General features: G+C 41.0%; 1 protein-coding gene across 3 annotated transcripts in view; it reads left to right on the top strand.

The window, feature by feature from the left end:
• Positions 1-16,583, top strand: part of CHD2 (chromodomain helicase DNA binding protein 2) — a 120,927-nt gene extending 104,344 nt beyond the window's left edge. For all 3 annotated transcript variants that reach the window (XM_030873188.2, XM_030873187.3, XM_030873189.3), the window contains 3 exons: positions 1,123-1,336; positions 9,521-9,767; positions 14,955-16,583. In XM_030873188.2, the coding sequence (XP_030729048.1) occupies positions 1,123-1,336; positions 9,521-9,767; positions 14,955-15,288 (795 nt within the window). In that variant the 3' untranslated portion in view covers positions 15,289-16,583. The remainder of the gene's footprint in view (positions 1-1,122; positions 1,337-9,520; positions 9,768-14,954) is intronic.
• Positions 16,584-16,796: the final 213 nt, after the last annotated feature.

A 16,796-nucleotide genomic window follows, 5' to 3' on the forward strand; every position in this document is an offset into this window, starting at 1 on the left:
CACAGTTTCAGTTACCTGCAGTCAGTCATGGTCTGAAAATATTAAATGGAAAATTCCAGAAATAAACAATTCATAAATTTTAAATTGCGCACTGGTCTGAGTAGCGTGATGAAATCTCGTGCCGTCCTGCCCTCTCCCACGTGGGACGTGAATCATCCCTTTGTCCGGCATATCCACACTATACGCTACCTGCCCATTAGTAACTCGGTAGCTCTCTTGGCTATCAGATCGACTGTTGTGGTATTGCAGTGCTTGAGTTCAGGTAATCCTTATTTTACTAAATAGTAGCCCCAAAGCACAAGAGTAGTGATGCTGGCAATTCGGATATTCTCTTACTGTGCCTGATTCATAAATTAAACTCTCATAGGCATGTATGTATTGGAAAAAACATAGTACATATAGGGTTCAGTACTATCTGCAGTTTCAGGCGTCCACTGGAGGTCTTGAAGTGTATCTCCCATGGATTAGGGGGGTCTACTGTATTATGTATAAACACGCAAAATGGCTCAGAAAGACATAGACCAAATTATTAACAGTAATTCCCTTGGTGGTAAAATTTTAGGTCACTTCACAGTTCTTATTTTTTCCTTATTATATTTTGTGACATTTTTATGTCAAATATTTCACTTGTGTGGTAAAGGTATGGTGTTACTTAAACATTCAGATGTTTAGCTTGATGACTTTGGCATGGGAACTAGTTCCCACTGGGCCAGTCAGGGGTTGTTTGTTCAAGTTAGCCTGAAGAAGTTGGTGGTCCCAGTTTTACATGGCCTGAGAGCAATTTCCAAGAGTGCTGACAGCCTGACCCCTGTTCCTCGCCCCGTGCAGTGACATCCAGCGGCCTGGGCCCTTTTTCTGGCAGCTGCAGGTCACTGGAGATTGGCTTCTTTGTAGTGGCCTAGCAGGTTGAGCAGCAGATGGAGCTCTGTGAGGCTTTCCCTGCCCTGGGAGCTCAGTGGAATTTATGAGCATATTTTTCCTAAGAAGGTAGTAAACAGCAGGGAAGCCGAGAGGGACTTGTCAAAAGTCTAGAGGGGAATATTTAAAGGGGATGATCTTTATACTGTTCTTGGGAATTCCACCTGGGATCCTGAGGGTCTTTGGTTTCCTTTTACTCTACAGGAGCAGAAGAAGAAAGATGATGCGATTGGTGGTAAAAAACCATTTCGACCAGAGGCCTCGGGTTCAAGCCGGGATTCCCTGATGTCTCAGTCCCACACCCCACACAACCCTCACCCTCAGAAGCCTCATTTGCCTGCCTCTCATGGCCCACAGATGCATGGACACCCAAGAGATAACTATAGTCACCCCAACAAGAGACACTTCAGTAATGCAGGTGAGTCATTAAGTGAAGTTTTAAAAGCAGGTGCCCAGGGGATTTCCCTGGTGGTCCAGTAGTAAAGAATCCGCCTTCCAGTACAGGGGATGTGGGTTCGATCCCTGGTCGGGGAACTAAGATCCCACATGCCGCGGAGCAGCTAAGCCCAGGCGCCTCAACTAGAGAGCCTACGTGCCGCAAACTGCAGAGCCCACGCGCTCTGGAGCCCGCGTGTCACAACTAGAGAGAGAAAACCCGCACGCCACAACTATAGACAGTGTGCGACTCAGCGAAGGGCCCACGCACCGCAACTAAGACCCGACGCAGCCAAATACAAATAAATATAAATAAATAAATAGATATACCAAAAAACAAAACAGAACAGAACTCAGTTGTTTAAAAAAAAAAAAAAAAGGTGCCGAAAGAAGAATCACTTTTTTTTTCCAAAGACAGTAGCTGGACCTTTGTGCTTTATTCTCTTCCATCACTTTATTGTCCTCTTTTTTCTCAGTGAGATGAAGCATGAGACAAAGATCCAAAAGGCTGTTAATTCAAATCTAAGAAGAACATGACCAACATAAATAAGCAAAAGACAAATGAACGACTCAGGGAAGCAATTTACATTATATATGACAGTTAAATGATTAAAACTGCTAATATTGAAAAACTCCTTATGAATTGATAACAGAAGGATAACCAAATAGAAAAATGGACAAAGGTTAGGAATAGGGAATTCATTTGGAAGAGGAGATTCAAGTGGCCAGTAGGACAAGATGAACAATTGCTGCTAGGGAAATGTACATTAAAGTAACAGTAAATTAAACCAATTTCTTACCCATTCAGATCTGCAAAAATTAAAGGGTGAAATGCACACAAGCTGCTAAGAGTGTGAATTGCTACAGTCTTTCCAGAAAATAATCTGAAATATCTAAATACGTAGGCCCTTTTTCTGGAAGTCTGTCCTGTAGTAATGCAAACACATACATGTATGAGGATGCTGTTACAGCCTTATAATGGCAAAAAGCTGGAAATAAATTGCCCATTAATAGAAAAATGGTTAGATGAATAATAGGACATTTGTACTCTACATTATTAGCAGTTGTTAAAAAAATGAGTTGGCTTTATAGGTAAAAAAAAAATTGGAGGGAAAAAAGAGCAACAGCAACAACAGAATCTCTGTTGTGTGTGTGTTTAACTTTATTGAAGTGAAAATCACATAACGTGAATAAACGTAACCATTTTAAATGAACAGTTCAGCGGCATTTAGTACATTCACAATGTTGTGCAACCACCACCTAAATCAAGTGCCAAAACACTTTGCTCACCCCAAAGAAAAAAGTTTTCATTCTCCCCTCTCCCCAGCTTCCGACTACCACCAGTCTGTCTTGTGTCTCTATAGATTTACGTATTCTGGATTCTTTGTATTAAAGGAATCACATGGAATTGTACAATATGTGTCTGACTGCTTTCACTTGGCATCTGGTTTTCAAGGTCCATCTGTGTTGTAGCATGTATCAGTATTTCATTCCTTTTTGTGGCTGAATAATATCCCATTGTATGGTTAGACTAGAATTTGTCTTTTCATTAGTTGACGGATGTTTGGGTTGTTTCTGCTTTTTGGCAATTGTGAATCGTACTGTTGTGCACATTTGTATGCAACTATTTGAGTACCTATTTTCAATTCTTTTCGATGTATACCTAGGAGTGTGGAATTGCTTGGTCATGTGATAATTCTATGTTTAACTTTTTGAGGAACCACCAAGAAAACACCAAGCTGTTTTCTGTTGTATATATTTGAATAATATATTTGTATAAGCATAGAGAAGGATGTGAAAACATACACATACCAGTTACCTTAGGCTGGTAAAAATGTGGACGGATTGGAGGAAATTAATAATTTCTCCATTGTCTGTTACTTCACTGGTTACAATGAGCGTGAATTACTTTTAAAGATAAAAGTAATAAAAAGAAAACATATAGAACAAAAGCTTAAAAGAATATAGTATATATAGAAGCATAGTATAAAATTTTACAGAGTCAAGTGTTCCATAATCAAAATGAAGTATACATTTTTTTTTTTAAACATCTTTATTGGGGTATAGTTGCTTTACAATGGTGTGTTAGTTTCTGCTTTATAACAAAGTGAATCAGTCATACATAAACATATGTTCCCATATGTCTTCCCTCTTGCGTCTCCCTCCCTCCCACCCTCCCTATCCCACCCCTCCAGGCTGTCACAAAGCACCGAGCCAATATCCCTGTGCCATGCGGCTGCTTCCCACTAGCTATCTACCTTACTACGTTTGTTAGTGTGTATATGTCCATGACGCTCTCTCGCCCTGTCACAGCTCACCCTTCCCCCTCCCCATAACCTCAAGTCCGTTCTCTAGGAGGTCTGCTTCTTTATTCCTGCCTTACCCCTAGGTTCTTCATGACATTTTTTGTCCTTAAATTCCATATATATGTGTTAGCATATGGTATTTGTCTTTTTCTTTCTGACATACTCCGTATGACAGCCTCTAGGTCTATCCACCTCATTACAAATAGCTCAATTTCATTTCTTTTTATGGCTGAGTAATATTCCATTGTATATATGTGCCACATCTTCTTTATCCATTCATCCGATGATGGGCACTTAGGTTGTTTCCATCTCCGGGCTATTGTAAATAGAGCTGCAGTGAACATTTTGGTACGTGACTCTTTTTGAATTATGGTTTTCTCAGGGTATATGCCCAGTAGTGGGATTGCTGGGTCATATGGTAGTTCCATTTGTAGTTTTTTAAGGAACCTCCATACTGTTCTCCATAGTGGCTGTACCAGTTCACATTCCCACCAGCAGTGCAAGAGTGTTCCCTTTTCTCCACACCCTGTCCAGCATTTATTGTTTCTAGATTTTTTGATGATGGCCATTCTGACTGGTGTGAGATGATATCTCATTGTAGTTTTGATTTGCATTTCTCTAATGATTAATGATGTTGAGCATTCTTTCATGTGTTTGTTGGCAGTCTGTATATGTTCTTTGGAGAAATGTCTGTTTAGGTCTTCTGCCCATTTTTGGATTGGGTTGTTTGTTCTTTGTTATTGAGCTGCATGAGCTGCTTGTAAATTTTGGAGATTAATCCTTTGTCAGTTGTTTCATTTGCAAATATTTTCTCCCATTCTGAGGGTTGTCTTTTGGTCTTGTTTATGGTTTCCTTTGCTGTGCAAAAGCTTTTAAGTTTCATTAGGTCCCATTTGTTTATTTTTGTTTTTATTTCCATTTCTCTAGGAGGTGGGTCAAAAAGGATCTTGCTGTGATTCATGTCATAGAGTGTTCTGCCTGTGTTTTCCTCTAAGAGTTTGATAGTTTCTGGCCTTACATTTAGGTCTTTAATCCATTTTGAGCTTATTTTTGTGTAAGGTGTTATGGTATTAGATCACTCCCTAACACCATACTCATACTTTTACGTGTACCTGTCCAGTTTTCCCAGCACCACTTATTGAAGAGGCTGTCCTTTCTCCACTGTACATTCCTGCCTCCTTTATCAAAGATAAGGTGACCATATGTGCGTGGGTTTATCTCTGGGATTTCTATCCTGTTCCATTGATCTATCTTTCTGTTTTTGTGCCAGTACCATACTGTCTTGATTACTGTAGCTTTGTAGTATATAGTCTGAAGTCAGGGAGCCTGATTCCTCCAGCTCCGTTTTTCGTTCTCAAGATTGCTTTGGCTATTCGGGGTCTTTTGTGTTTCCATACAAATTGTGAAATTTTTTGTTCTAGTTCTGTGAAAAATGCCAGTGGTAATTCGATAGGGATTGCATTGAATCTGTAGATTGCTTTGGGTAGTAGAGTCATTTTCACAATGTTGATTCTTCCAATCCAAGAACATGGTATATCTCTCCATCTATTTGTATCATCTTTAATTTGTTTCATCCGTGTCTTATAATTTTCTGCATGCAGGTCTTTTGTCTCCTTAGGTAGGTTTATTCCTAGATATTTTATTCTTTTTGTTGCAATGGTAAATGGGAGTGTTTTCTTGATTTCACATTCAGATTTTCAGATCATTAGTGTGTAGGAATGCCAGAGATTTCTGTGCGTTAATTTTGTATCCTGCTGCTTTACCAACTTCGTTGATTAGCTCTAGTAGTTTTCTGGTAGCATCTTTAGGATTCTCTGTGTATAGTATCATGTCATCTGCAAACAGTGACAGCTTTACTTCTTCTTTTCCGATTTGGATTCCTTTTATTTCCTTTTCTTCTCTGATTGCTGTGGCTAAAACTTCCAAAACTATGTTGAATAAGAGTGGTGAGAGTGGGCAACCTTGTCTTTTTCCTGATCTTAGTGGAGATGCTTTCAGTTTTTTACCATTGAAGACGATGTTGGCTGTGGGTTTGTCATATATGGCCTTTATTATGTTGAGGAAAGTTCCCTCTATGCCTGCTTTCTGCAGGGTTTTTATCATAAATGGGTGTTGAATTTTGTCGAAAGCTTTCTCTGCATCTGTTGAGATGATCATATGGTTTTTCTCCTTCAATTTGTTAATATGGTGTATCACGTTGATTGATTTGCATATATTGAAGAATTCTTGCATTCCTGGAATAAACCGCACTTGATCATGGTGTATGATCCTTTTAATGTGCTGTTGGATTGTGTTTGCTAGTATTTTGTTGAGGATTTTTACATCTATGTTCATCAGTGATATTGGCCTGTAGTTTTCTTTCTTTGTGACATCCTTGTCTGGTTTTGGTATCAGGGTGATGGTGCCCTCGTAGAATGAGTTTGGGAGTGTTCCTCCCTCTGTTATATTTTGGAAGAGTTTGAGAAGGATAGGTGTTAGCTCTTCTCTAAACGTTTGATAGAATTCGCCTGTGAAGCCACCTGGTCCTGGGCTTTTGTTTGTTGGAAGATTTTTAATCACAGTTTCAATTTCAGTGCTTGTGATTGGTCTGTTCATATTTTCTATTTCTTCCTGATTCAGTCTTGGCAGGTTGTGCATTTCTAAGAATTTGTCCATTTCTTCCAGGTTGTCCATTTTATTGGCATAGAATTGCTTGTAGTAATCTCTCATGATCTTTTGTATTTCTGCAGTGTCAGTTGTTACTTCTCCTTTTTCATTTCTAATTCTATTGATTTGAGTCTTCTCCCTTTTTTTCTTGATGAGTCTGGCTAATGGTTTATCAATTTTGTTTATCTTCTCAAAGAACCAGCTTTTAGTTTTATTGATCTTTGCTATTGTTTCCTTTCTGATGTGATCTTTATGATCTCTTTCCTTCTGCTAAATTTGGGGTTTTTTTGTTCTTCTTTCTCTAATTGTTTTAGGTGCAAGGTTAGGTTGTTTATTCGAGATGTTTCCTGTTTCTTAAGGTAGGATTGTATTGCTATAAACTTCCCTCTTAGAACTGCTTTTGCTGCATCCCATAGGTTTTGGGTGGTCATGTCTCCACTGTCATTTGTTTCTAGGTATTTTTTGATTTCCTCTTTGATTTCTTCAGTGATCACTTCGTTTTTAAGTAGTGTATTGTTTAGCCTCCATGTGTTTGTATTTTTTACAGATATTTTCTGGTAATTGATATCTAGTCTCATAGCATTGTGGTTAGAAAAGATACTTGATACAATTTCGATTTTCTTAAATTTACCGAGGCTTGATTTGTGACCAAAGATATGATCTATCCTGGAGAATGTTCCATGAGCACTTGAGAAAAAAGTGTATTCTGTTGTTTTTAGATGGAATGTCCTATAAATACCAATTAAGTCCATCTTGTTTAATGTATCATTTAAAGCTTGTGTTTCCTTATTTATTTTCATTTTGGATGATCTGTCCATTGGTGAATGTGGGGTGTTAAAGTCCCCTACTATGAATGTATTAGTGTCGATTTCCCCTTTTATGGCTGTTAGTATTTGCCTTATGTATTGAGGTGCTCCTATGTTGGGTGCATAAATATTTACAATTGTTATATCTTCTTCTTGGATAGATCCCTTGATCATTATGTAGTGTCCTTTTTTGTCTCTTGTAGTAGTCTTTATTTTAAAGTCTATTTTGTCTGATACGAGAATTGCTACTCCAGCTTTCTTTTGGTTTCCATTTGCATGGAATATCTTTTTCCATCCCCTTACTTTCAGTCTGTATGTGTCTCTAGGTCTGAAGTGGGTCTCTGATAGACAGCATATATATGGGTCTTGTTTTTGTATCCATTCAGCCAGTCTTTGTCTTTTGGTGGGAGCATTTAGTCCATTTACATTTAAGGTAATTATCAATATGTATGTTCCTATTCCCATTTTCTTAATTGTTTTGGGATTGTTATTGTAGGTCTTTTCCTTCTCTTGTGTTTCTTGCTTAGAGAAGTTCCTTTTGCATTTGTTGTAAAGCTGGTTTGGTGGTGCTGAATTCTCTCAGCTTTTGCTTGTCTGTAAAGGTTTTAATTTCTCCATCAAATCTGAATGAGATCCTTGCTGGGTAGAGTAATCTTGGTTGTAGGTTCTTCCCTTTCATCACTTTAAATATGTCATGCCACTCCCTTCTGGCTTGTAGAGTTTCCGCTGAGAAATCAGCTGTTAACCTTATGGGAGTTCCCTTGTATGTTGTCATTTTTCCCTTGCTGCTTTCAGTAATTTTTCTTTGCCTTTAATTTTTGCCAATTTGATTACTATGTGTCTCGGCGTGTTCCTCCTCGGGTTTATCCTGTATGGGACTCTCTGCGCTTCCTGGACTTGGGTGACTATTTCCTTTCCCATGTTAGGGAAGTTTTCGACTGTAATCTCTTCATATATTTTCTTGGGTCCTTTCTCTCTCTGTTTTCCTTCTGGGACCCCTATAATGTGAATGTTGTTGCATTTAATGTTGTCCCAGTGGTCTTTTAGGCTGTCTTCGTTTCTTTTCATTCTTTTTTCTTTATTCTGTTCTGCAGCAGTGAATTCCACCATTCTGTCTTCCAGGTCACTTATCTGTTCTTCTGCCTCAGTTATTCTGCTATTGATTTCTTCTAGTGTAGTTTTCATTTCAGTTATTTTATTGTTCATCTCTGTTTGTTTGTTCTTCAATTCTTCTAGGTCTTTTTTAAACATTTCTTGCATCTTCTCGATCTTTGCTTCCATTCTTTTTCCAAGGTCCTGGATAATAATAACTATCATTATTCTGAATTCTTTTTCTGGAAGTTTGCCTATCTCCACTTCATTTAGTTGTTTTTCTGGGGTTTTGTCTTGTTCCTTCATCTGGTACATAGCCCTCTGCCTTTTCATCCTGTCTGTCTTACTGTGAATGTCTCTCCATTCTCTGTCTTCATCTCTCCGTGGCCTTCCTCTCTGTGTCTCTTTCTCCCATATCTCCCTACACCTTTCTCTTAACAGGATCTATCATTGGATTTAGGGCCCACTGTAAATCCAAGATGATCTCAACTCAAGATCCATCATTACAACTTCAGAGACCCTATTTTCAAGTAAAGACACAGTCAGAGGTTCTAAGTGGACATACATTTTGGAGACCACATTTCAATACAGCATAGCCTCCTTTCCTCTACTTCTGTGTCTTCAGTGCCTTTTTGGATTCAGATACGTGTGATTCTTCTCCTCAGGGGAAAAGGGAGGCTTACTGAAGCTAAAACAAATTTCAGTTTGGCTCTATCCTTGGGAGTTACAGAATCCAGAGTTAGAGCAATCACTTTTTACAGGAGGAGTGCCATTCTTTTGGTGTGGGCTAAGGAAGAAGAGTAGAATCAGTAGGTATAGTCTGGAAAGATTTTCAGGAACCAGGCACAGCTGATGGTACCCGCAGGTAAATAAACCTTAGATGTGTAAATGGAGGGTATTACCTTGTGGCTGTGAAACTCAGCAGTGCCTTTTTCCAAATTAATGTTTGGTGTGTTTTTTTTGGTTGTTGTTGTTGTTGTTTGTTTTAGTGAAATCTCATTTTAAGAGTAAGCCCAAGGTTGGAAGGTAAGCAGGTGTAGAAAATGAAAAACAGTAAAAAAAAAAAAAAAAAAAGAAAGAAAGAAAGAAAGAAAAAATGAAAAACAGTGGTTCTTGAATTTCAGAAGGAGAAAGGTGAATTTTCTTTTGCCTTAAAATTTTGGACTCATTACTTGTATGATAACCAGCAGCAAAAAGGTCAAGAAGGAAGAAGTGTAGTGTTTGTAACATGTGTCAGGCCTTTTCAGTTTAAACTTTAGTGGAAGTGAAATGCAGCCAGTTCTTGGAATCACGAGATCATTATTTCTCTTTCTGCAGATCGAGGCGACTGGCAGAGGGAAAGAAAGTTCAACTATGGTGGTGGCAATAACAATCCACCCTGGGGTGGTGACAGGCACCATCAGTATGAGCAGCACTGGTACAAGGACCACCATTACGGGGACCGGCGACACATGGACGCCCACCGTTCAGGGAGCTACCGACCCAACAACCTGTCCAGAAAGAGACCTTATGACCAGTACAGCAGTGACCGAGACCACCGGGGACACAGGGATTATTATGACCGGTATGCAGAGGGCCCTCAGACACCAGGCACTGACCTCTGCCAATGGCTTACTATTTATAGGTGGAGAGACAAGCAACAGAAACTTCATGTATTTATCCGTCAGATGCTCATTCTTACCCTGTGCCAGGCATGGTCCCAAGTCTGGTGCTGTGTTTCTACCATCAAGGCATCTTCAGAATGTTGGGGAGAAATCATGATGTAGGCAGCTGACATTGTGTGCTGAGTGGACGGTTGAAAGAATGGATTTTTGAGTTTTTCCTGAGGGCTGAGGAAGAGGGGAGGCTGGTGATTCTTGGTTTGGGCCCTGGAGAGTCAGCTAAGCAGAGAGAGGTGGACTAGGTGTCACAGGCCCAGGCCAAGGATAGGCCCCCAGGAAGGGATGCCCAGAAGATGAACAGGTTGGATGTGGGGGTGGGGCTTGAATGCCAAGTTACAGGTTTTAAGTTTTATTCTCTGGGCCAAGGAGCCAGTTTTGGTTTCACCATCACACTTGTGCAGGGGGAGTTTTCTGCCATCCTCTGAGGAAATCTAGAGAAGTGGTAGCCATTAAGTATCAGAGTCTGCAACCAAAATGATTAAGCTCTGTGCTATGGTGTCGGCCACACTAGGTGGGTACCAGCCTGTGGTCCTTTCATGCTAGGAGCCCACAGTTTAGCGGTCAAAGTCTTTTGAAGTTGTCCCTTCTCTACAACTATATAATACCATGATATGATGGGCCACGGTTTTGTGAGAGTAGTTGTGAGAGTTAGCACTAAGTACAGGAAGGGCTGAAGAGGTTTTATCTATTCTTCTTAATTTCAGGACTTAGCTGTATTTTAGCTTCCTAGCAACTTTGGTTTCTCCTAGGCTAAAGACATGCTTTGACTGCACCTTGAAATTAATATAGGAAAATTTCATATAAACATCTCCGTGTCCTGCCTTCTTTTGGAGGATCTGGTAATACCAGGCTGCTTTAGCACAGCAGCTGTGGCCGAGTAGCAGCAGCCTGTTAGCAGGGGTCTGTACCCCTCACCCCCCACCCTTCTGTACCATCTTGTCTGACTCCAGTGGGCATTTGCCCTACATTCTTTTGTGTAGATCTGTATTTCCATTTTGTATCATTTCTCTTCTGCCTGGAGGACTTTTGTTTTAGTGTGGTGCTGCTGGTGATAAGTTCTTTTAGCATTTGTATGTCTGAGGAAATCTTTATTTTGTCTTCACTGATGAAAGATATTTTCTTTTGGGTATAAATTTATAGATTGACACTTCCTTTCAGTACTTTAAAGATGTTCCTCTATTCTCTACTTGTATTGTTTCTGATGAAAAATCTGTCATTTTTCATGACAGATTTTTTTTTTCATGTCATTTTTTTTATGTCATTTTTCATTTTTCACTTTATCTTTACTCCTCTGTACGTAATATGTCTTTTTCTTCATCACTGGTTTTTAGCAATTTGATTATAACGTGCCGTGGTATATTTTTCCTTATGTTTCTTGTGCTTGGGAATTCTTGGATCTGCACCTTTATCATTTTATCAGATTTGGAAAATTTTTTACCATTATTTCTTCAAATACTTTTTTCTGTTCCCCCACTCTCCTTTGAAGATTTCAGTTACACCTGTGGTAGGCTGCTTGCATTTGTCTCACAGCTTACTGATGCTAGGTTTATTTTTTTTAATTCTGTTTTCTCTGTTTCATTTGGAAAGTTTCTGTTGCTTTGTCTTCAGGTTCACTAATATTGTCTTTTTCAATGTCTAATCTGCCTCGAGGCCCATTTATTGATAGTATATTTTGTATTTCTTACATTGTAGTTTTATCTCTAGAAGTTGCATTTGGGTCCTTTTTTTTAATCCTCCATGTCTCTCTTTGACCTTTTGAAATTTGGTATACAGTTTCAACATGGTATTTCTATCCTTGTCTGCTAATTCTATGATTTGGGTCAGTTTCAGTTGATTGATTTATTGCCTCATTATGGGTCTTATTTTCCTGGTTCTCTTCTTTTTCATATTATTTTCCATTACAGTTTATTACAGGATGTTGAATATAGTTCCTTGTGCTATACAGTAGGACCTTCTTGTTTATCTGTTTTATATATGGTAGTTTGTATCTGCTAATTCCAAACTCCTAATTTATTCCTCCCCCATGTATTTTCCCCTTTGGTAACCATAAGTTTGTTCTCTGTGTCTGCGAGTCTCTGTCTGCTTTGTAAATGAGTTCCTTTGAATCATTTTTTTAGATTCCACATATGAATGATATATGTTATTTGTCTTTCTCTTTCTGACTTAACTTCACGTAGTATGATCTCTAGGTCCATCCATGTTGCAGCAAAACGACATTATTTCATTCTTTTTTATGGCTGAGTAGTATTTCATTGTGTGTATGTACCACATCTTCGTGGTCCATTCATCTGTCAACGGACATTTAGGTTGTTTCCTTGTCCTGGCTATTGTAACTAGTCCTGCTATGAACATAGAGGTGCATGTTTCTTTCTGAATTATAGTTTTGTCCAGATATATGTGCAGCAGTGAGATTGCTGGATCACATGGCAACTCTTATATTTAGTTTTTTTAAGGAACCTCCTCTGTACTGTTTTCCATAGTGGCTGTACCAACTTAAATTCAGTTGCAGGATTCCCTTTTCTCCACTCCTCTCCAGTATTTGTTACTTGTAGACTTTTTATTGATGGCCATTCTGACCGGAGTAAGGTGATACCTTATTATAGTTTCGATTTGCATTTCTCTGGTAATTAGCGATGTTGAGCATCTTTTCATGTGCCTATTGGCCATCTGTATGTCTTCTTTGGAGGAATGTCTGTTTGGTTCTTCTGCCCATTTTTTGATTGGGTTGTTTTTTTTTTTTTTGTTATTGAGTTGTATGAGCTGTTTGTATATTTTGGAAATTAACTCCTTGTCAGTTGCATTGTTTGCTAATATTTTCTCCCATTCCATAGGTTGTCTTTTCGTTTTGTTTATGGTTTCCTTTGCTATGCAAAAGCTTATAAGTTTGATTAGGTCCCAGTTGTTTATTTTTGCTATTATTTCTCTATGCCGGGTAGTTTTTGATTAGATACCTAGTTAAGTGTTGGACATTTTTGTATTCCTATAAACGTTCTGGAGCTTTGTTATGAAACACAGTTAGGTTACTTGGAAACAGTTTGATTCTTTCAGATCTTGTCGTTAGGATTTGTTAGGCAGAACTGGAGCAGTGCTCAGGCAAAGGCTCATGATTTCCCAGCACTGAGGCCAGGACCCTCCTGGTACTCTACCAGTGCCCCTTGGATCTTGAGGTTTCCCCATCTGGCTGGTGAGAAGAGAACAGGCACTGTTCCAACTCTGTGTGAGCACAGAGCACTGGCATCTCATCCTTCTCAGTGTTTTTTTTCTCCTAGCCTTTGGGTAGTTTCCTCACATATACACCCTGAGCGGTATCCAGCTGAACACTCGAGGGGGAACCTTTGCTGGTCTTTGAACTTCTTTCTCTTTGTAGAACTTGCTTCTCTTGCACTCTACACTTTGAACACCCCCACCCCAATGCAGGAAGTCAGGGCTTCTCCTGAGCCGGTGCTTGTAAGGCTTACCTCATTAGTTTCTCTTCCCGTAGGGTTTGCGGTTCTTTGTTATGTGACATCTGGTGTCTTGAAGACCATTGTTCCATACATTTTGTCCCTTTCTGATTGTTTCAGCAGGAGAGTAAGTGTAGCCCCTGTTACTCCATCTTGGCTGGAACATGGACAGTCTCTCTCTTTCCCTCCCTCCCTTCCTCCCTTCCCCTCTCCCTCTCCCTCCCTTTCTTTTATTCAGGTGAAATTCACATAACATAAATTTATTACTTTAAAGTGAACAATTCAGAGGCATTTAGTACATTCACTATGTTGTGCAAGCACCACCTCTGTCAAGTTCCAAAACACTTTCGTCACCCCAGAGAGGACTCTGTAACCACTAAGTAGTCACTCTCCATTCTTCTCTCTCCCTAGCCCCTGGCAACCACCAGTCTTCTTCATTCTGTTTCTGTGGACTTACTTAGTCTTGATAGTTTGCATAAATGGAATCATACAGTACGTGGCCTTTTGTGACTGGCATTTTTGACATTTACCATAATGTTTTAGAGGTTCATCCACATCGAAGCATGTATCAGTACTTCATTTCTTTTCATGGGTGAATAATGTTCCAGTGTATGTACATGCTAAATTTTGTTTATCCATTCATCCATTGATAGGCATTAGAGTTTTTCCACCTTCTGGCTCTTGTGAATAGTGCTACTGTGAACATGGTATATAAGTGTTTGTTTGAATATCTTTTTTCAGTGCTTTTGGGGTATATACCTAGGATTGGAATTGTTAGTCGGTGGCAGTCCTATGTTTAACTTTTAAGGAACCACCAAAATGTTTTCTACTGCAGCTGACCTGTTTTACATTCCAACCAGCTATGTGTTAGAATTGCAATTTTCCCACATTTTCCCCAACATTTATTTTTAGTGTTTTGAATGTAGCCATTCTAATGGGTATGACGTGGTATCTCATGGTAGTTTTGATTTGCATTTCCCTGGTGATTAATGCCCATTAAAGATGTTGAACAGCTTTTCATGTGCTTAGTAGCCATTTGTGTATCTCCTTTGGAGAGATGTCTGTTCAGCTCCGTTGCCCATTTTTGAGTTGTATTGTTTGTCTTTTTGTTGTTGACTTATACAGATTCTCTGTTAATAGTATAACAAGCAGTTTGCCATGGTCCTGACTAAAAATTTTAATATTCTTCACATTGAGTACGTGTTAAAATAATTTAATTAACCCTGCACTTATTGTTGCATATTAGGTTATAATTTTTGTTGTTACTAATAACTTACAAAATAATTTCTGTGGCTTTTTTTCTCCTGGGCTGGGTCGAGGAACATGAAGATGTTTGTAGATCTTGCCAGCTTTCCTGAAGGGAATGTGAGTTTACAAAGCCATCAGTGATTCAAGTGTGTACTTGTTTCACTGCAGACCTGATGAGGCTTATGTCCTTTCATAGGCTGTGTTTCGCCAATAAGTATAAAATAGCCCTTTGTTACTACTTTAGTTTTGTTTTTTTCGATTCCTAGTAATGTAAGTATTTGCATCTGAGTTTCTGGAAGCGTCCTTAAATATGAGTGCATGAGGAAGAGCCAGTGGATGACGGAGGAGGGGTGGGAATCCGGCTTTGGTCTCCAGCTGATCCTTGCATCTCTGTTTCAGGCACCATCACGACTCCAAACGGAGGCGATCCGATGAATTCAGGCCTCAAAATTACCACCAGCAGGATTTCCGACGAATGTCTGATCACCGCCCCCCTATGGGCTACCACGGCCAGGGACCCTCGGACCATCACCGCTCTTTCCACACAGACAAATTGGGGGAGTATAAACAGCCCCTTCCCCCGCTGCACCCCGCAGTCTCAGATCCTCGCTCGCCCCCGTCTCAGAAATCTCCTCACGATTCCAAGTCACCCCTGGATCATCGGTCTCCTTTGGAGAGATCACTAGAACAGAAAAACAACCCAGATTATAACTGGAATGTTAGAAAAACATAAAGGACAGCTTGGAAAGAAGGGGAGTGCAAGAGTCATTAAGCACCTGGATGTTTTTGGTCTGATCCACAGGAGCCAGTTACCTAGACCAGTGATGGCGTTTCTGGACACGCTGCTGCTGTCAGCTCGCCGCTGAAGGAGCACTTCAGGGAGTGGGGGGCCTTTCGCTCGGTCCAGCTTTGATTTGGGTCACCACTCCCGCACTTGGGCACCCCATCCCATTCCAGCCTTGTCCTGGCCTCCCACTTTGATGGGTGCTAGGAGGAAGAGGTGACGTTTTGTCTACCAGCTTCACGGGCTGTTCCCCAGTGAAGGAAGAAAGGATCTTAGAGTCGTGAATGTTTTATCACCAGGGCTGGCGCGCCCTGGACCTCGGCGCGTGGTCGGGGAAGGCGCGTGTGCACGAAGGCTGCTGGGACCTGCTGGACAGCACGGGGTTTGGTTCACCATGACGTGACAGATGCTGCTGTTGGGGAGCGGGGCGCGGGGGCGAGCGGGTGGGGTCTCGCATCATAGGACTTGAAGGGGAGCAGGTACCCCCCTCAAACGTGTTCTTGGGAGAAGTGACACTCGGCCTCATCATGTGACACCTGTGGTGCTGGGGGCGTGGGGGACTGAGGGGGAAACACTTCCACAGCGGCCGCTTCCTCACCAACACTAAGTTTTCCCACACTGTACATTTCAAAGGTTTGGTCTCCCAGGTGGGCCTCGCTTGCCCCCTGTGCCAGGGAAAGTAGGGCCTGTGCAGCTGACTTCTGAGGACTGTGAGTCAGGCAGCATTGAAGTGGGCGTGGGTCCTGTTTGGTTGGGCGTGGGCTGCATGCAGGGCAGGCGGGGCGAGGGCTGGGTGTGTGTGGCCAGGGCACGGGAATCCCTGGTGGATTCCGATTCCTGGGATGAGCGGTAACGGTCCTGGGCCTGGCGAGGAGGGGGCTGAGGGAGCAGGCCTGCTGACGAGCTGGTTGCTGGCAGCACCAGGGCGGGCTGCTGGGGAGGGGCGGACGGGTTTCCCAGCCTGGGGGGTGGTAGTGCGGCAAGTTGGGGAGGGCCAGCGTGGCAGCTGGTCACCATCCGCAGCTGCGTCGGAGTTGCCTTCGCCCAGCTTGAAGAGGTAAGATTCCGCAGAGTCACACATCTCCTGCCGCTCATGTGGTGGGTGGACAGACACAAGTTGCCTGTGGTGAACACGTTTCCACTGCTAGTTGGAGATCATTAGAATTGAACTCAGTATCTTTTAGAATGAAATCAAGTTAAGTGTAAACCTCAGTTCATTTTTTTTTTTTTTCCAAAACAGGAAACATCCAAGGACAGGGTAGAGTTGAATTGAGTCAGGATGGGAGGCAAGTTGGTTACATTCGTTAAGGAGGCTCCTTTCATTTTACTGGTTCTGGGGCCTTCCGTTCTGTTCACTTTAAATATAACTTGCCAGTAATTGTTAGAGTATCCAAAGGCCTTTCTAGATGGAGACAGAATAACTGACTTGAACATACAGTGTGCCTATACGTGTCCAG

The sequence above is a fragment of the Globicephala melas genome, chromosome 2 (genome assembly GCF_963455315.2).
Source record: "Globicephala melas chromosome 2, mGloMel1.2, whole genome shotgun sequence".
In the NCBI taxonomy this organism is placed as follows: domain Eukaryota; kingdom Metazoa; phylum Chordata; class Mammalia; order Artiodactyla; family Delphinidae; genus Globicephala; species Globicephala melas.